Raw genomic sequence first — 20863 nt, forward strand, 5'->3', positions numbered from 1 at the left:
CATCAGTTTTCTGAATGTTGAGTTTTAAGCCAACTTTTTCACTCTCCTCTTTCACCTTCATCAAGAGGCTTTTTAGTTCCTCTTCACTTTCTGCCATAAGGGTGGTGTCATCTGCATATCTGAGGTTATTGATATTTCTCCCAGCAATCTTGATTCCAGCTTGTGTTTCTTCCAGTCCAGCGTTTCTCATGATGTACTCTGCATATAAGTTAAATAAGCAGGGTGACAATATACAGCCTTGATGTACTCCTTTTCCTATTTGGAACCAGTCTGTTGTTCCATGTCCAGTTCTTACTGTTGCTTCCTGACCTGCATATAGGTTTCTCAAGAGGCAGGTCAGGTGGTCTGGTATTCCCATCTCTTTCAGAATTTTCCACAGTTTACTGTGATCCACACAGTCAAAGGCTTTAGCATAGTCAATAAAGCAGAAATAGATGCTTTTCTGGAACTCTCTTGCTTTTTCCATGATCCAGCGGATGTTGGCAGTTTTGTCTCTGGTTCCTCTGCCTTTTCTAAAACCAGCTTGAACATCTGAAAGTTCATGGTTCACGTATTGCTGAAGCCTGCCTCAGAGAATTTTGAGCATTACTTGACTAGCGTGTGAGATGAGTGCAATGGTGAGGTAGTCTGAGCATTCTTTGGCATTGCCTTTCTTTAGGATTGGAATGAAAACTGACGTTTTCCAGTCCTGTGGCCACTGCTGAGTTTTCCAAATTTGCTGGCATATTGAGTTCAGCACTTTCACAGCATCATCTTTCAGGATTTGAAATAGCTCAACTGGAATTCCATTACCTCCACTAGCTTTGTTCGTAGTGATGCTTCCTAAGGCCCACTTGACTTCACATTCCAGGATGTCTGGCTCTAGGTGAGTGATCACACCACTGTGATTATCTGGATTATGAAGATCTTATTTGTATAGTTCTGTGTATTCTTGCCACCTCTTCTTAATATCTTCTGCTTCTGTTAGGTCCATACCATTTCTGTCCTTTGTCGAGCCCATCTTTGCATGAAGTGTTCCCTTGGTATCTCTAATTTTCTTGAAAGGATCTCTAGTCTTTCCCATTCTGTTGTTTTCCTCTATTTCTTTGCATTGATCGCTGAGGAAGGCTTTCTTGTCTCTTCTTGCTTTTCTTTGGAACTCTGCATTCAGATGCTTATATCTTTCCTTTTCTCCTTTGCTTTTCACTTCTCTTCTTTTCACAGCTATTTGTAAGGCCTCCCCAGATAGCCATTTTGCTTTTTTGCATTTCTTTTCCATGGTGTGATGCTATAAAGAGCAATATTGCATAGGAACCTGAAATGTCAGGTCCATGAATCAAGACAAATTGGAAGCGGTCAAACAAGAGATGGCAAGAGTGAACATAGACATTCTAGGAATCAGCGAACTAAAATGGACTGGAATGGGTGAATTTAACTCAGATGACCATTGTATCTACCACTGCGGGCAGGAATCTCTCAGAAGAAATGGAGTAGCCATCATGGTCAACAAAAGAGTTCGAAATGCAGTACTTGGATGTAATCTCAAAAACGACAGAATGATCTCTGTTCGTTTCCAAGGCAAACCATTAAATATCACAGTAATCCAAGTCTATGCCCCAACCAGTAATGCTGAAGAAGCTGAACGGTTCTATGAAGACCTAAAAGACCTTTTAGAACTAACACCCAAGAAAGATGTCCTTTTCATTATAGGGGACTGGAATGCAAAAGTAGGAAGTCAAGAAACACCTGGAGTAACAGGCAAATTTGGCCTTGGAATATGGAATGAAGCAGGGCAAAGACTAATAGAGTTTTGCCAAGAAAATGCACTGGTCATAGCAAACACCCTCTTCCAACAACACAAGAGAAGACTCAACACATGAGCATCACCAGATGGTCAACACCAAAATCAGATTGATTATATTCTTTGAAGCCAAAGATAGAGAAGCTCTATATAGTCAACAAAAACAAGACCGGGAGCTGACTGTGGCTCAGATCATGAACTCCTTATCGCCAAATTCAGAATGAAATTGAAGAAGGTAGGGAAAACCACTAGACCAGTCAGGTATGACCTAAATCAAATCCCTTATGATTATACAGTAGAAGTGAGAAATAGATTTAAGGGACTAGATCTGATAGATAGAGTGCCTGATGAACTATGGACTGAGGTTCGTGACATTGTACAGGAGGAGACAGGGATCAAGACCATCCCCATGGAAAAAGAACATATGGTATAACATTATGCAAATATATGCCACTTTTAAAATTCTCTTCTTGATGACCTTTTTCTCCCTAATTTTTTGTTTAACCAAAAAAGAGAAAAATCTGCTGAATGTTTTGAAAATGTCTCCTGATAAATGCCTAGGGGTTTCTCTAGGACAGCATTTTAAAAATGCAGAGTCCCAACCCGTAGTTGGTATGACAGAAATGGTATGGACCTAACAGAAGCAGAAGATATTAAGAAGAGGTGGCAAGAATACACAGAACTATACAAAAAAGATCTTCATAATCCAGATAATCACAGTGGTGTGATCACTCACCTAGAGCCAGACATCCTGGAATGTGAAGTCAAGTGGGCCTTAGGAAGCATCACTACGGACAAAGCTAGTGGAGGTAATGGAATTCCAGTTGAGCTATTTCAAATCCTGAAAGATGATGCTGTGAAAGTGCTGTACTCAATATGCCAGCAAATTTGGAAAACTCAGCAGTGGCCACAGAACTAGAAAAGGTCAGTTTTCATTCCAATGCCTAAGAAAGGCAATGCCAAAGAATGCTCAAACTACCGCATAATTGCACTCATCTCACATGCTAGCAAAGTAATGCTCAAAATTCTCTGAGCCAGGCTTCAACAATACATGAACCGTGAACTTCCAGATGTTCAAGCTGGATTTAGAAAAGGCAGAGGAACCAGAGATCAAATTGCCAACATCTGCTGGATCATCGAAAAAGCAAGAGAGTTCCACAAAAACATCTACTTCTGCTTTATTGACTATGCCAAAGCCTTTGTGTGAAGAAGTGAAGTGAGGTCACTCAGTCGTGTCCAACTCTTTGGGACCCTATGGACTAGCCTGCCAGGCTCCTCTGTCCATGGGATTCTCCAGGCAAGAATACTGGAGTGGGTTACCATTTCCTTCTCCAGGGGATCTTCCCAATCCAGGGATCAAACCCAGGTCTCCTGCATTGGAGGCAGACGCTTTAACCTCTGAGCCAGCAGGGAAGGCCTTTGACTGTGTAGATGACAAGAATTGTGGAAAATTCTTCAAGAGATGGGAATACCAGACCACCTGACTTGCTTCCTGAGAACTCTATATGCATCTCAGGAAGCAACAGTTAGAGCTGGACATGGAACAACAGACTGGTTCCAAATCGGGAAAGGAGTATATCAAGGCTGTATATTGTCACCCTGCTTATTTAACTTACATGCAGAGTGCATCATAAGAAATGCTGAACTGGATCAAGCACAAGCTGGAATCAAGATTGCCGGGAGAAATATCAGTAACCTCAGATATTCAGATGGCACCACCCTTATGGCAGAAAGTGAAGAGGAACTAAAAAGCTTTTGATGAAAGTAAAGAGGAGAGTGAAAAAGTTGGCTTAAAGCTCAACATTCAGAAAACGAAGATCATGGCATCTGGTCCCATCACTTCCTGGAAACAGTGACAGACTTTATTTCTGGGGCTCCAAAATCACTGCAGATGGTGACTGCAGCCATGATATTAAAAGATGCTTGCTCCTTGGAAGAAAAGTTACAACCAACTTAGACAGCTTATTAAAAACCAGAGACATTACTTTGCCAACAAAGGTCCATCTATTCAAAGATATGATTTTTCCAGTAGTCATGTATGGATGTGAGAGTTGGACTATAAAGAAAGGTGAGCATTGAAGAATTGATGCTTTTGAAGTGTTGTGTTGGAGAAGACTCTTGAGAGTCCCTTGGACAGCAAGGAAATCCAACCAGTCCATCCTAAAGGAAATCAGTCCTGAGCATTCATTGGAAGGACTGATGCTGAAGCTGAAACTCCAATACTTTGGCCACCAGATGCAAAGAACCGACTCATTTGAAAAGATCCTGATGCTGGGAAAGATTGAAGGCAGGAGGAGAAGGGGACAACAGAGGATTGAGATGGTTGGATGGCATCACTGACTCAATGGACATGAGTTTGAGTGAACTCTGGGAGTTTGTGATGGACAGGGAGGCCTGGCGTGCTGCAGTCCATGGGATTGCAAAGAATCAGACACGACTGAGCAAGTGAACTGAACTGAATCCATTAGTGATAGTGAAATTAATATAGTGAGCACAGTAGAAAATATTAGAAAATATTTTAGCAGAACAATGCTTACTAAAATATTATTGTAATAGGCATTGTTCTGTTAAAAGATGTTTCATTTGGGTACCAGATAAGGGCATGTGGCCTTTTTCACTGAGCATTATGTCTTTAAACACCACCCTATGGTCACTTGTATCAGTAGATCCTTCCTACTTATTGTTGAGTGTTTGTTGTTGATCAATTGCTAAGTTGTATCTGACTCTTTGCAAAACTGTAAACTGCAGGACACCAGGCTTCCTTATCCTTCACTATCTCCTGGAGTTTGCTCGAATTCATGTCCATTGAGTTGGTGATGCTATCTAACCATCTCATCCTTTGCTGCCGCCTTCTCCTTTTGCCGTCAACCTTTCCCACTCAGCTTCCCTCATGTCTCAGTTGGTGAAGAATCCGCCTGCAATGCAAGAGACCCTGGTTCAGTTTCTGGGTTGGAAAGATCCACTGGAGAAGCAATAGGCTACCCACTCCAGTATTCTTGGGCTTCCCTTGTGGCTCAGCTGGTAAAGAATCCACCTGCAATGTGGGAGACCTGGGTTTCATCCCTGGGTTGGGCAGATCCCCTGGAGAAGGGAAAGGCTACCCACTCCAGTATTCTGGGCCTGGAGAATTCCATGGACTGTATTGTCCATGGGGTCGCAAAGAGTTGGACACGACTGAGTGACTCACTTACTTTTCCCAGCACTGGGGCCTTTTCCTTTGAGTCTCTTCACATCAGGTGACCAAAGTATTGGAGCTTCATCATCAGTCCTTCCAATGATATTCTAGGTTGGTTTCCTTTAGGATTGACTGAGTGTTTTACAAATTATTGAGTGTATTCTGCTATTAATCCACTCACCTGATGAAGGACATTTAGGATGTTTGCTTGTTATACATGAAGTGTCTATGAACATTTATGAGGGTTTTTTAGGGGGGAGCATAAATTTCATTTCTATAGAGTGGGATTGCTAGGTCATGTGGCAAGTGTATGTTCAAGTTCATAAAACTACCAAGCTTTTTTCCCCAGTGACTGTTCCGTCTTCCCTTGCCCCACTCTCAGCTGTGTGTAAGGATTCCAGTTGGTCCACATCTTCTCCAGAACTTGATATAGTCAGGGTTTTGCATTTTTTGTTGTTATTTTGTTATATTGTATTATCTCATTTGGGTATTAATTTGTATTTTCCTAGTGGATACTGATGTTGAACAGTTTTCCCCTTGCTTATTTGCCATTTATTCCTCTTCTTTGATAAAATTTCCATTCAAAAATTCTGTAACACAATTATCCTTCAACTAAAAAAATAAATTTTAAAAAGTTTCTGTTTGGGTATTGTTGCCCATTTTGTAACAGGATGTTTTTTACTGTTAAATTTAAGAGCTCTGCGTATATTCTGGATACAGTTCTTTTATGTGAACTACAAATATTTTAATATTTCTTGTTTCAGTGGATTTCCTTTTCATTTTTTAGACCTGCCTTTGACAGAGCAGAAGCTTTTAATTTAAATGAAGTCTAATGTATCCTTTTTTTAATTTTATGGATCATGCTTTTGATATTTCCAAGAACTCATTGCCTAACCCCAAGGTCAAAGATATTTTCTCATGTTTTCTTCAAAAGTTTTATAGTCTCTTGTTTTGTATTAGGTCTGTGAACCTTTATGAATTTTTATATATGATATGATATATGGGACAAAGTTCATATTTTTTGATGTGAATGTCGAATTGTACCAGTATAGTTTGTTAAAAGGACTCTTCTTCCTCTTTATATCTTTGTCAGAAGTCAATTGCTTATATCTATCTAGGTCAGTTTTCCTTATTCTGTCCCATTGATCTGTTTTTCTGTCCTTTCACTACCAGATTCTTTTGATTACTTAGTTTTATAGTAGGTTGCTGGGGTCCAGCCCCGGTGGATCCAGGGAATTCGAAGCGGGGACGGCATCGGCGAACTGGATACAATAGCTTTAATTAAATATTAATTAGAGATATAAAGAGTAATAGAATAAGGATAGCTCAGCAGGAAAATTCAGTGGAGAAAAGAGGCTGAATAACTTGGTTTACATGGAAAGCTAATAAAATTCCAAGGCAAGGAATTTACATCACCTACGTAGGCCGCAGGCGTCCTCCTGTTCTCCCGAAGGAGAGGAGACACTAAGGCCTCCCCAGTCAGATCTCAGAAGCCCAGGCATAATTAGTAGGCTTGACGAGCCTCCATTCTCTAGATGGGAATTCAGCCAGAAGGTGAGAGAAAGAACGACATGGGGAGACCAAGTTTCGGTGAACAAGGCCCACACTTTATTTTCCAAAGTTTTTATACCTTAAGTTGTGCATAGAGTATAATGGGGGAAGGGGTAGAGTCAGCAGTAAGCCAGGCTTTCTTCCTGCAAACTTATCATATGCAAAAGTTTAGGTGATTTACATCATCTTCTGGCCAAGAGGCCTGTTAACATTGTATGACCCTTTCTTCAGAAAATTTATTTTTCTCTAAAGGTGATTATTCTAAAGTCAGGCACCACCCTCTGAAAGCATTAAAGTTGCATTCCTATAGGGCCAAGGTGTGGTGGGCTGTAACAAGAAAAGAATTAACTCAAGGGTCCAAGGTTACAAACATTAAAGCTACTACTTACATTCCTATACACCAATTATATTAATCAATACACTCCCAGGGACACAGTAGGTAAGGGATATGGAAACTTAGCAGCAAACATTGGCCCAACAAGTGAAAAACCCTTCACCAATACAATTTCTAATCAATCTTTTAACTGCTCAAAGGAATCTGTATTTAGACAGCTTAGAACATCTCATGCCTCTCACAGTTGGGAGGCTGTGAACAATCACATGTGGCCAGAAGAACCTGAAGGGCAGGCTAGAGAACTTCCAAAGGAGTTTGTAGGTTGAAACACTCTTGTCACGCCCAGGAACTTTATTAACTGGAGCTGTAAGTTAACTCTTTTTCAGAGAGAGGTGGTGGGGGACAGCCCCTGTAAAGTCAGAGGTGTAGGTGAGAGCACAAGCAGTAAAGTAGGCAGACTCTGGTTTTGGGGGTAGATGCTCGAGAATTTCCAGGGGGACTCCTGAGGCTCGATCCCCCCTTTGCATATGCCGAGCTTCCTTCCTCCTGACCTTTGCCATGGGCGGAGTTCCTCACGCTGGCTCCCGGCAGTAGGTCTTAAAATTGAATGAGTACTGCAAATTTATTCTTTCTAAAAATTGTTTTGTATATTCTGTTCCCTTTGCAGTTTCGTGTTGATTTTAGATTGTTTGTATCTATAACAAATCCTTTCAGAATTTTGATTGGGATTGTATTTAATCATAACTAATTTTTTGAATATTGATATCTTTATTATGTTGAGTGTTCCAGTCCACAAACACAGTATTTCTCCCTTGATGTAGATTTTTTACTTCTTTCATAAGTATTTTATAGTTTTTAACATGTACTTTCTGTGCCTATGTATTTATAAATTTATTCCTAAGTATTTTATTTTTCAAAGCAGTTCTTAATAGTATTTTATTTTTAATCCTAATATATATTCACTGCTAGTATATAGAAATAAAATTTATTTTTGTTTGTTTACTTTATGTTCTGTAACCTTGCTGAATTCATTGGCTCTAGGAATTTTTTTTTTTCTTGGTAGATTCCTTGGTATTTTCTACATAAACAAACATGTCATCTGCAAATAGGGACATTTTAATATGTTCCTTTTGTATCTATATGTTTTTTTATTTCCTTTATTGCCCTAAGTAAAACTTCTAGCACTATATTGAATGAGTGTTGAGTACAAACTTGGATCAAGGCATCTATATCCTGAGGAATATTGGTTTATAGTTAGCTGTTTTTTGTTTTGTTTTGTTTTTTACTGTTTTTTGTCTGGTTTTGGTATCAAAGGAATACTAGCTTCATAAAATCAATTGGGAAGTGTTTCCTCCTCTTCTGTATTCTGGAAGAGATTATGTAGAATCGGTGCTAATTCTTCTTTAAATATTTGGTAAAGTTCTCTTTTGAAATCTCTGGATCTGAATTTTTTTCCAAGGTTTTTAATAGTACAGGTTCAATTTCTTAATAGTCACAGGGCTATTTAGATTATTTCTTTCATATTGAGTGTATTGTAATTTGTTATTAAGTCCATTAGTCCATTTCATGTAACTTGTCAAATTTACATGTATGTGGTTAATTGTTCAAAGACAACCTTTTGAAACCTACAGGATTTTGTAGTGACATTTCCTGTTTCATTCCTATTCTGTCTTCTCTTTCTTCCTATTTTCAGTTGTGCTAGAGGTTTTTTCAACTGTATTCTCAAAGAACCAGCTCTTTGTTTCTTGGTTTTCTCTGTTACTATTTTGTTTTAGACTTCTTTATTTCTGCCCTTTATGATTTCATTCCTTCTGCTTGCTCTGGGCTTATTTTTGGTCTTTTTTTTTTTTTTTTTATAAGTTGTTGCACTAGAGGTTACTCATTTGAAAATGTTTCTCTTTTCTGATGTATGATTTTAGTGCTATAAAATTTCCTCCCAGCACTGCTTTGGCTGTGTCTGCCATTTTGATACATTACATTTTCATTTTTATTCAGTTCGTTAGTTTTTTTCCTTTGAGACTTTCTCTGTTCCAGGAATTATTTAGAAGCATTCTGTTTAGTGTCTGAGTGTTTGGACATTTTCTTCTTATCCTTCTGTTAGTGATAGGAGAATATACTGTATATGATTTCAGTTCTTTCAGGCTCATAATGTTATGAACCCAGATGTTGTGTATCTTGGTCTATGTACTGGAAAAGAATATTCTGCTGATGTTGGTTGGAGTGTTCTTCTATAAATGTCAAATTCTTTTGTGGCGGTTGTGGTTTAGTCTCTAAGTTGTGTCCGACTCTTGTGACCTATGGACTGTAGCCTGCCAGACTCCTCTGTCCATGGGATTTTCCAGGCAAGTATACTGGAGTAAAAGAAAAGTGAAAGTCGCTCAGTCGTGTCTGACTCTTTGTGACCCTGTGGACTATACAGTCCATGGAATTCTCCAGGCCAGAATACTGGAGTGGGTAGCCTTTCCCTCCTCTCCAACCCAGGGATTGAACCCAGGTCTCCTGCATTGCAGGCAGGAGCCACAAGAGAAGCCCAAGAATACTGGAGTGGGTAGCCTATCCCTTCTCTAGCAGATCTTCCAGACCCAGGAATCAAACCAGGGTCTCCTGCATTCCAGGCGGATTCTTTACCAACTGAGGTATCAGGGAAGCCCATACCGGGGTGGTTTGCCATCTCCTTCTCCAGGGGATCTTCCTGACCCAGGGATCGAACCTGGGTCTCCTGCACTACAGACAGATTCTTGACTGACTGAGCTACCAGGGAAGCCCCTGGAATTCTGTTCATATATACTCTTGCTGATTTTTTTTTTTTTCTAGCTGGTCTGTCAGTTGTTGAGAGAAGAAATACTGACATCTCTGCATTTGTACTTTCCTTCCCGTGTTTTGCGGCTTTGTAGTTTGGTGCGTACACATTCAAGATGCTGTGTCTTCTTGTGGATTGATGCTTTTATCACTATATTCTCCTCTGTATTTCTGGTCATTTTCTTTATTCTGACTCTACTTTATCTGCTATTAATACTGCCACTTCTGCGTTCTTTTGATCAATGCTTGCATGATATCTTTTCCTGTCCTTTTACCTTCAGCCTACCCATATCATATTTGAAGTGAGATTCTTGTGGCCCACATGATTTCTTTCAGTCCACTCTTGGCACTCTGTATCTTAATCGGCATATTTATTAGGCTATTTGCATTTAATATGATTATGAATATGTTAAGGCTTAAGCCTGCCATTTAATTTTTTTGTATTATGTCTGTTCTTTTTTTTTTTTTAATTGCTTTGTATTCTTTTTCTTTCTTTTCTGTGGGTTAGTTTATATTTTGATTTTTTTTTTTTTGAGTATGCCTCTTTGTGCTTGGCTCCAGGAAGATTTGCATTTTCCTCTGATGCTGAGACTGGGATTGCTAACAGGTTGGGACGCTCCAGCCAGCATCTAGGTTCTTTTCCCGGAAGTGTTAACCTCTGGTTTCAGCTCCCCACTTTCTGGGGGGGGGGGTACATCATACTAGTGGCCAGATCTCAGTGGTGGCATTTGCATTTGTCACCAGGATTCAATGCTTTCTCTGTCTTTGCTGTTGATCAATCTCTGTCACGTTTGCTTGTTTGGGAGAGACCAAAGGGAATGGGTGGGGGAACCTACTTAATTCTATCAATTGAAAAAAGAATACCTGGAGGCAGAAAAAGGTGTGTTTGTTGTGCTTCATCTAGGTTTCCACACAGTAGCGGGAGACCCCTCAGAGCCTATGTTTTTGCTGGAAATGCTGGTTACTTGATGTTCCTTGTCAATCTGCCTACATTTTCTCTTGTTAGAAATCATTGCTGTTGATGCAAGCTAGTATATCCAGGATGGAGAGACAACAAGGTCCTGCTGTGTAGCACGGGAAACTGTGTTTAATATCCTGTAATAAACCACAAATGGAGAAGAATATGAAAGAATGTGCATAGATGTATAGCTGAATCACTCGATAAGTGGAGAGGGTGGGGAGTAATTATGAGACCATATTCCTGCTTTTGGTTTTTTAACTGATATGTGTCTCCATTTTCCCTTTAGGGCCGAGAAGACAGAAGTTCTGAGTGAAGACCTTCTTCAGGTAAGGTTGTCACTGGCCCGTAACTCATAGATGTCAAAGACATCTTCCCTTTTACAGCCGAGCCCTTCCCGATGTTGTTCAGACTCTCCACTGCTCCTCCCCCAGTCCATTTAGAGATGCAGCTTTTTCTCTTTACAATGGCACCCTGCATGGTGCACAGCAGCCTCAGTGGGACTTTTCAGGAGACATGGGAAGGCATTTCACCACACGGTTAGCAAAGTGTCCCCGAGTCTGTGATCCCCTCCTTTTCTCTGCCGCATTGGATGTTGTCTCTGCAGAAACAGGGGTCAGTCTTGTCTCTGGATTATCCAGACCCATGATCCCACTTCTGACCTCACCTCACCCGGGGGCCCTGCCCCCTGCTCTGTCCGCAGGTAGAGAAGCGGCTGGAGCTGGTGAAGCAGGTCTCCCACAGCACACACAAGAAGCTCACGGCATGTCTGCAGGGCCAGCAAGGGGCCGAGGCTGACAAGCGCTCCGTAAGTGCCCTCTCGGCCCCGGGGGAGGTGGAATTTGCCTGCTGACCGCCCGGCCAGTGTTTGAGACTCGTAGCCCTGCCTGAAGCACCTCCACCCTCACTAAGATGTGATCCCCATCCTTGTCCTCCCCAGACTGGGGCAGCCCCCGAGGAGAGCAGGACGGGCTTAGATCCCACTGCTAAGGAGGCTTCCACCTTTCCCTTACCCCTGCTGCTCATCTACAGATTCCATTTGCCTCCATAGTATCTTAAGATCACATGGGGAAAAAAATTACACTGTGGTTTTGGGGGTTACAAGGGACATATAAAGGCTCTTTTGAAGACCGTTTTTGCTGCAATGATGCAGTAAACATAACATGATGCATAACAGGGCTCCATGGTCTCTGTCTAGAACCTGCACTAGTGCTGAAGGCATTGCATCATGCAGCTCCACTGGACAGTCCTTGAGGGGGATGATCCTGAAGGCTTACTTCCCTCTTGACCCCCACCTCCCTCAAATTCAGCAGAGATGAACAGATATTCTTCCTTTTTTCAAAAAAAAATCTTACTAATATTAGTTTATTTTTTGTTTGTCTGCTGTGCTCAGTCGCTCCTTGAGACCCCATGGACTGTCACCTGCCAGGCTCCTCTGTCCATGGGGTTTCCCAGGCAAGAATACTGGGTTGCCATTTCCTACTCCAGGGGATCTTCCCAACCCAGGAATCTAACCTGCATCTCCTGCATCTCCTGCACTGGCAGACAGATTCTTTACCACTGAGCCACCTGGGAAGCCCTCTGAAAAGATATTCTCAAGTGTTCACTTGGCTTTGTTCCAGGGGAGAGGCAGTCTAGGGGGTTTCTTTCCCCCTTGAGTTGATGATCAATGTGTCTGGTGTCTGTCTGATTTTCTCTGACCAGGAGTTCTTGTTGACGTCACTTCCTGGTGGTTGCCCTGAGCCCCCCAACTCTGTTGGCCTCGCCTCTCTTGGCAATCCTGACGCGTCCTCCGAGCTCACACTGCAAGACCAGATCACTTTGCTCGCTCCATCGATCATTCCGTTTTCTCCTCCCAACCCTGGTTTCTTCTTTCTTAACTTTGGCCTCGCCTCTCTTGGCTATCCTGACGCGTCCTCCGAGCTCACACTGCAAGACCAGATCACTTTGCTCGCTCCACCGATCATTCCATTTTCTCCTCCCAACCCTGGTTTCTTCTTTCTTAACTTTCAGGTTTACTGCCTTGCAGTGTCTGTGGAAGTAATTCGATGTGTATTGGGGATTTCGGCAAGGGGAGCCTGACAGTCATCCTGCTTGTCAACCGCTGGTCTGTTCTCTGTGTCCACAAATCTGCTTTTGTTTCCTAAGTGGGTTCGTTTGTGTCCTCTTTTAGATTCCACATTTAAGTGATAGCATATGGTATTGTCTTCCCCTGTCTGACTTCACTTAAGTGATAAACTCTAGGTCCATCCATGGTGCTGCACGTGTTGTTATTTTCCTCTTTTATGGCTGATGGTATTCCTTTGTATATATGAACCACATCCTGATCCATCATCTGTTGATGGGCCTTTAGATTGCTTCCACGTCCTGGCTACTGCGACTAGCCAGGCCAGCAACATCTTACTGTTTGATTCTCAGCTCAGATGCCACCTTCTTGGTGCAGCTTCTCTCACCATCTGATGTGTTTGCTCCCTCCCCCAGTCACACCCCCCAGTTCCATGTTCTTCCTAGCACATGTTGTTCTCTAAAATCGCTGTGCTTCTTCATCTTCTCCCGTGTCCGTTCCCAGTCCTGGTATGTGAGCTCCATGGGAGCAGGGATCTTATCTTCCCATCACGGCTGCATCCTTAATGCCTCTAATGGGGCCTGCCACGTGAAGGCAGCGCTAAAAATAGACGTGTCACGACTGGATAGCCCGTGAGTATTTTAGGCACAGGAGTTGCCCAACGCATCGCGCCAATTTAAATCTTTCCTATTTTCTTTTAAAATCTTTATTTAATTTGTTACAGTATTGCTTCTGTATTATGTTTTGGTTTTTTGGCTCCAAGGCATGTGGGATCTTAGTTCCCTGATCAAGGATCAAACCTACACGCCCTTCATTGGAAGGCGGATTCTTAACCACTGGACCACCACAGAAGTCCCAAATCTTTGCTGTTCTTTACAGAAGCAATTTAGGTTGATGGTTCTGAGTTTAAGGGCTGGGATATGACTCTCTGAGCTTGAAGCCCAGCTCTGCTGTTTCCAGATTTTGCCTGACAGAGAACAAGTCAGTTACCTCTATAAGCCTTGGTTTCTTCACTTGGAAAATGGTAGTAACAGTGAATCCCTACTTAGTAGGGTTGTTTGAGAATTCTGTGAGATCATGTAAATGCTTAGCACGGTACTTGACCTAAGTACATAGTAAAGAAACAGAAGCTGCTGGTATTGTGGCCCCGTCATTGGTCCAGATTCACCTGAGAACTGCTGAGCCCCAGGGAACAAGTGTGCCTGGATTAGAGGGTAGTAGACAGAGGTTCTCAGAGATGGGGCTGTGTGTGAGCGCGTGTGTATGTTTGGGAAGCAGAGTGGATATTAGAATGAGACTTCTTGTCTCTGAGTCATCCTACAAACTGTGCTGCTTCTGCCCAAGATAATTTTGGAAAGAACAATCATCTCAGACAAGTCAGATCGACTGCTTTTGCAAACCCTGGAACATTCTGTGTCCCCGTCTTTAACTCTTAAGCATCTCTCGGCACTCCAGAATCAGGAGGAAGTGTATTCTAATAGCTTCCCTTTGACCTGGAAAGCCACTGGTCAGGGTGAAGCTTGCTAAGATCTCTTTACCTGGGCTCTAATGGTCCCTGGTGGCTCAGACGGTAAAGATTCCAGCTACAATGTGGGAGACAGAAGAGAGGCAGATTCGATCCCTGGGTCGGGAAATCCCCTGGAGAAAGGATTGACAGCCCGCTCCAGTATTCTTGCCTGGAGAATTCCATGGACAGAGGAACCTGGTGGGCTACAGTCCATGGAGTCACAAAGAGTTGGACACAGCTGAGCGATTAACACAGTAGTCCCTGGAATGCTAGTGGTTCTTTCAGCCTGGATCTTTGTCAGCCAGAGAATGGTGGCTTTTCTAGACATGTGGGCAGTTGGATCCTTCAAAGTCTCCATATGCTTCTAAGTTAGGTGGGGGTGAGCAGAGGGTGGGGAAGAGAGCAAGTAATATCTCAGGAGCAGGTAGGCATTGGGATAAATTAATCAGCACGGTGCCCTGTGTCTACTGAGCCCTCAGCTTTTCCTTTTGTCTTAGAAAATTTCTTTAGGAATCAACAAAGAATTTGGAGTCTGTTGTGAGTTGTAGTCCATTCACTTCTTCTATTCACCTGCCTTTGATTGTAGATTATTACTGTCTCGTTTTTGACATGAAGGTATAACCCGTTTCTTCCTTTCTTTTTTTCCTTTGGTAGCTTCCTTTTAATTTCTTGATTCTTTTCTTCTCTTAGTTTCTAGACTCTTACAGCATCTACACAAGCAAAAACTCACTGATTGAGGTTTTACCCCTTCAACACCAATGCCCTTTAAATCCACATACCCACAAGGCCCTCAGTGTCTCCTCCACAGCAAATCCTTTCTTAGGAGCATCACTTGGTCCACAGGCACAGACCCTGTCTTGTGACCATTACACCATCAGTACAGGACTTGTTTAAATGTTGTCATCATTCAGTGATCTGTGTAGCCATTAAAAAAAAAAAACAACCAGCATGAGGCAGTTCTCTCTACATCTTGATAGGAAATGACGTGAACGATATCTCTATGTGAAAAGGAAAACGAAGTGTAGGGTTGGATATATCGTGTGCTGACACTGTGAGGGGGAAAATGTGTCCATTAAACATGGACACACACTCACATACATAATTGGATCTGCTTAGAATACTTATGGAAGGAGACACAGGAAACTGATCACTGCCATGATTCTGGGGACAGGAACCAAGTGGCTGAGGGTTAAGGATGGTCTGCTTTTCTTTCCTTTTTTAACCATTGTGGACGTTTCTCTACAACGTGCCTTAAGTAACTCCTTTTGAACGGTGAGGGTGGGAGCAGATTCTCTCCTAAGATACTGTTCCTGTGCCTTTAATTAAATCTCTGGAAACCTGGACCTAATAGCTTTGTAGGACAGCTAGAAAGTGGTGTTTAAGTTTGGATGTATGATTTCTTGGTTGCCTGGTCTCACTGTTACCCAGAAGAATGTCTCATTTTATGTGAAACGGTGGGGCAGCAGGATTATTCCTTGAGTGAAAGGCGTGTAACCGGAAGTGGTACCCGGGTAGGTAGGCCCCCCATTCACAGAAGTTAGACGTCCTCTCTGAGGGTGGGGGTGGGGGGCACTGTGACTTGGACCCACCCAGGGTGTCCTGGGTTTTCCTGGGCTGGAGAGCAATAACCTCTCACGTGTCCTGGTCTCTCCTCCTCTGGGAGCCCCAGGAACTCCATCCCATTCTTGGGGTTGACCTGTCTCCTGCGATTTTTCCCTGGAGATACCTGGAGCCTGCCGCTCTCCTGGGGATGTTCAAACCAGATTCCTAATAATCCACCTTCATCTTGGTTCCTCTCTCACGTCATCCAGTTTCATGTTTCAGGATTGAGTTATTTTAAACAGATCATTTTGTTTTTAAACAAGCCCCCAGTGGTCCCCAGGTCCCCTAGAATCCAACTCCTACCTCCGGCTAATGAGGACCTGCGCAGTCTAGCCTCCACCTCCTCCCTGACTGCTCCCCCTTCTCTCACTGAGCTCCAGTCGTGCTGGTCTCCTGGGGATGGATGCTGAGCTGGCCCGGGATCCTACCTCCTTTGCAAGAATGGGATGGAGTTCCTGGGGCTCCCAGAGGAGGAGAGACCAGGACACGTGAGAGGTTATTGCTCTCCAGCCCAGGAAAACCCAGGACACCCTGGGTTGGTCCAAGTCACAGTGCCCCCCCCCCCACCCTCAGAGACCTTTGCACCTGCCATTCCTCTGCCTGGAATGTTCTGTCCCATCTGGAGGCTTGGCTGACTTTGTCTCCCTTCAGGGTGCTTCCTAAAGGTACCCTCTCTGGGGGGAGGGTCTTTTCTCATCACTGCTCCCTCACCACAGCTGCCCACGCTGCCTGTTGTCCTGCTTTCTGTTGCCCGCACAGCACTTCCAGCTCTTGAAACGGTCTCCTTCATAGTGTCTGTGTTTAGTATTTGTCTCCCTGCCCTGGGATGTAAGCTCCCTGAAAGCAGCGTCTGGTCTGTCATCACAGCTGCGGTACCCAGGTAGGTGGGCACCCCGTTCACTCTGGGGAGGAGGTGAGTGACAGCTGAGGGCCTCTGGGTCCTGAGGCAAAGGCTGTAGGGTGGGAGGGGGTCTGTGTGGTGGTGCAGACCGGAAGACCTAAGGAGATCCCGTTGTTCTCACTTTGTTGTTCTCAGCGTGTGCTGGATGGTGTAGGCTCAGGAAGAACAGGGCTTGTCCACACTTAGTAAGGAGGGAAGATGTATCATTCTGTGATCATAGATTGTTCTGCCTTTCTGCCTCCCTCCTTCTCTCTCTCCCTCACTTCCCACATAACATAAAACTTGCCATTTTAACTATTTTGAGGAGTACAATTCAGTGACATTTAGTGCAGGGACAGTATTGTGCAGCTACCACCATAATCTACTTCCAGAACATTTCCGTCTCCCCAAAAGGAAACCCCATACTCATCAATCAATCCCCCTCCCCCGCAGTTCAGTTCAGTGGCTCAGTTGTGTCCGACTCTTTGCAGCTCCATGGACTGCAGCACGCCAGGCCTCCCTGTCCATCACCAACTCCCAGAGTTTACTCAAACTCATGTCCATTGAGTCGGTGATGCCATCCAACCATCTCATCCTCCGTTGTCCCCTTCTTCTCCTGCCTTCAATCTCTGCCAGTATCAGGAGAGTCAGTTCTTCAAACGAGTCCGTTCTTCACATCAGGTAGCCAATGTATTGGAGTTTCCCCCTCATCTCTTAACCACAAATCTAGCTCCCATCCCCATGGATTTGTTTATTCTGGAGATCTTATATAAGTAGATCATATATCATGTGCCCATTTTCTCTGGCGACGCCTTCAGGGTTCATCCACATTGTAGCCTGTATCAGGACTTCATTCTCTTTTTACGGCTGTGTAGTAGTTCCTTTGCGTGGATGGACTGTGTTGCGTTTCTTTACTCACCCGTTGATGGACATTGGTGCTGTTTCTTCCTTTTGGCTATTGTGCATTGGGCCGCTCTTCACATCATGCATGTTTTTATTCAGCCATCTGTTTCAGAGTATTTTGGGTACATCCCCAAGAGTGGAATTGCCGGGCCATATGGTAATTTTGTTTAACTTATTGAAATACTGCCAAACTTTTCCCCAGTGCTGGACTGTTTTACATCTCTTCTGGCAAAGCATGAAGGTTCCAATTTCTCCACATGCTCACCAATATTTATTTTATGTACCCACAAATATATATTATTAATATGATAGCCATCCTAGTGGGGGTGAGGTAGTATCTCTATTGCAGATTTCATTTGGTTTCCTTAATGACTAATGATGTTCAGCATCTTTTCACGTGCTTATTGGCCATTTTATATCTTCTTTGGAGTCTGCCTTATATTGATGATTACTTTGTTTGCATTATAATTCTAGGTGAACATTTTCTCTCTTTCTTGACCATAAGCTGCCTTGTTTATAAATTAGGGCTAATGTACTTCTTAAGAAAGAGTTTGATTTCTAATTAAAGCATGGTTCAAGTCTTTAGCGTAATTTTGAAATCTCTTTTTTTTCCGTGTTGCTATCCTACTAGATTTTAAAATGTAGCATGTAAACCTTAGCCTTATTTTCCAAATTAGCAAATTTTGTTTTAATTTTCTGAATTTTGATATGTCTGAGTCTAACCCACCTTTGTATCCTCTGAATTTTTAGGTTTTATACATATTTTAAAGTCAATTTGTTTCTTAGCTAACAGGGTATCTAGGCAAGTATTTGACTTCTCACTATTTTCATATAAGTGGGTAACTGTTGAAGTCATTTTCATTACCACATTCTTTTTTCCTTTTCAGAAAAAATTGCCTTTGACAACACTGGCTCAGTGTCTGATGGAAGGGTCAGCTATCCTGGGAGATGACACACTTCTTGGGTAAGGAGATACCACGCATGGGTTCGTGCCAAATCTGGGAAAGTCCCCGTCCTTAAAGAGGGGATGAGCACATCTCAGCAAGGCGCTGAGGACCCTGAAGCCTGGCTGGGGACTGGATGGGGAAGAAGGAGTGGTGGCCAGTGAGAAATGGAGCCCCCAGGCCCTGGAGTCACAGTGTCTGGGCAGGAGGCAGCTCCCAAGGGTAGAAACTAATGTAAAACTGTAGGGACTTCCCTGGCGGTCCAGTGGTTAGGACTCCGTGCTTCCACTGCAGGGGGCGTAGGTTTGATCCCCAGTTGGGGAACCAAGAGCCCACATGCCATGAAGTGTGGTCAAAAAAAAAAAAATTGGTTGAAGGGCACTCAAAATCCCTCGGGTCCCAGCAGAAGCAAATATGAAATCTCTCCGTGTCAGATGTCAGAACTTATAGGATTCCCAGAAGAACAACCCTTGCTGATTTTGAGCTCACAGTAAAAACAAATTAAAAATAGAAGCATCATGAGAGAGGGTCAGCAGGCACAGCTGATGGGAGAATTGGACCCTAAGGGCTAAAAATACTAGGATGGCATGAAAGGAAATGGACAGTAATTACATTTAAAGTGAAATTTAAAAATTTAATAAACACAAACAAATTCTTGACAAGAAAAAAATCAATACAAGGGGAAAAAAGAAGAGGCAGAATCAAAGAAAACCAAATAGAACTTTTAAAAATTCAAATTATATTTATTATATTTTAAAAACTTGAGAGAAACCGGAAGTTGCACACAGATATGGAAACTGGTGACCTTGAAAACATATCTGGAGTCACCCCAAGAATGACCAGAATAAAGTACAGTTCCTTTGGGTTTTCCTGTAAGAGCTTCCAGAAGCTCCTGAATGAAAGTCTTGGCTGACCAATAGAAGCACTAAGGATACAGGCAACATTAAGTGGAGAAACTCAAGTGGCAGGTTATAAATATAGAGCGTTAATGTGTAGTAGCTGCTCCTGAAGAAGAAAATAGAAGGGTGAGTTTCTGGTTGAATTTTCCTTTTCTAGATTTGAAGAAAAGCATGAGTCTTCAGATTTAAGGAGCACAAAAAGTCCTGACAGAGATCCACAAAAAGAAATCCATCCCTGGACACACCATTGTAAAACTGCTACACACCATTGACACAAAAGAGAGATTTAAAGTCGAGCAGAGAAAGCTTGTAGTTGTTCAGTCACCAAGTGTGTATACAAGGGCACTTAGACTGATAACTGACAATGAGCCAACATAAATGCCAGGAAATAAGGGAGGAATATCTTCAAGTAGTGACTGGAAAATGTGAGAAATCTAGATTCAGTGATGTACTGAACTGTCATTCAAGAAGAAGGGGACGGGACTTCCCTGCTGGCCCAGTGGTTAAGAATCCTCCTCGTAATGCAGGGAACAGTGAGTCCCACCCCTGGCTGGGGATCCGAGATCCCACATGGCTTGGGCGAGCAAAGCCCACGTGTTGCAGCTACTGAGCCAGCGTGCGCCACGACTAAGACCTGACAGCCAAAGAAGCAAGTATTTTTTAAAAAATCTTAAGGAATAAGAGGAAAATAGGGTATCTTCAGGCACAGATATAGAGGAATTACTATTTGCATGTTCTCACTGAGAAACTAGTTAAGGTTGTGTGTGGTAGGTTATAACCAGAAGAAAAGAATGAAATGCAAATAGCAAGAAAGCATTAAAAAAAAAAAAAAGTATGCTGGGAAAGACTGAGGGCAGGAGGAGAAGGGGGCGACAGAGGATAAGATGATTGGATGGCATCACCGACTCGATGGACATGGGTTTGAACAAATTGCTGGAGGTAGCGAGGGACAGGGAAGCCTGGAGTGCTGCAGTCCGTGGGGTTGCAAAGAGTCAGACACGACTTAGTGACTAAACAACAAACAGCAAAGTGAATGTGCTGGAGAGGATGAAGAAATTCTTTTTCCCTCTTCCCATTTTACGCTCTTTCACGGGCCCTACAAGTAAAATTGACAGAGCACAGATGAATAAGAGAAAAAGCGTACGTGTTTGATTGTCATACACGTGGGAGAACTCAATGATGAGTAACTCAAAGGGGTGACTTGAACTTGGGCTTATGTAGCATTTTTAACAAAAGAGCAGTGATTTTTAGAGATGGGACAAGACAAAGAAAAAGAAATGTTAGTCTCTAGGGCAGCAGATTGTGGGAAGGTAAATATATGGGGAACTAGTAGAAGATAAGAGTTAGTAGAATTCGCAATGTGGAGTCTGCTGGGGCCGTCTCTGGGCTGATAAGGGTCTGAAATTGTCTCTGGTGATTAGCATCTGGTAGAGATGGGACGGGGACCCCTTTACAGATTCATATCC

At 42.9% G+C, this 20863-nt stretch overlaps 1 protein-coding gene across 6 annotated transcripts in view; it reads left to right on the forward strand.

The window, feature by feature from the left end:
• The window catches only part of ARHGAP44 (Rho GTPase activating protein 44), a 132451-nt gene that overhangs the window by 69427 nt on the left and 42161 nt on the right, over positions 1-20863 (forward strand). For all 6 annotated transcript variants that reach the window (XM_027519588.1, XM_027519585.1, XM_027519590.1 and 3 more), the window contains 3 exons: positions 10887-10926; positions 11301-11405; positions 18442-18518. In XM_027519588.1, the coding sequence (XP_027375389.1) occupies positions 10887-10926; positions 11301-11405; positions 18442-18518 (222 nt within the window). The remainder of the gene's footprint in view (positions 1-10886; positions 10927-11300; positions 11406-18441; positions 18519-20863) is intronic.

This window comes from Bos indicus x Bos taurus, chromosome 19, assembly GCF_003369695.1.
Source record: "Bos indicus x Bos taurus breed Angus x Brahman F1 hybrid chromosome 19, Bos_hybrid_MaternalHap_v2.0, whole genome shotgun sequence".
NCBI lineage: Eukaryota > Metazoa > Chordata > Mammalia > Artiodactyla > Bovidae > Bos > Bos indicus x Bos taurus.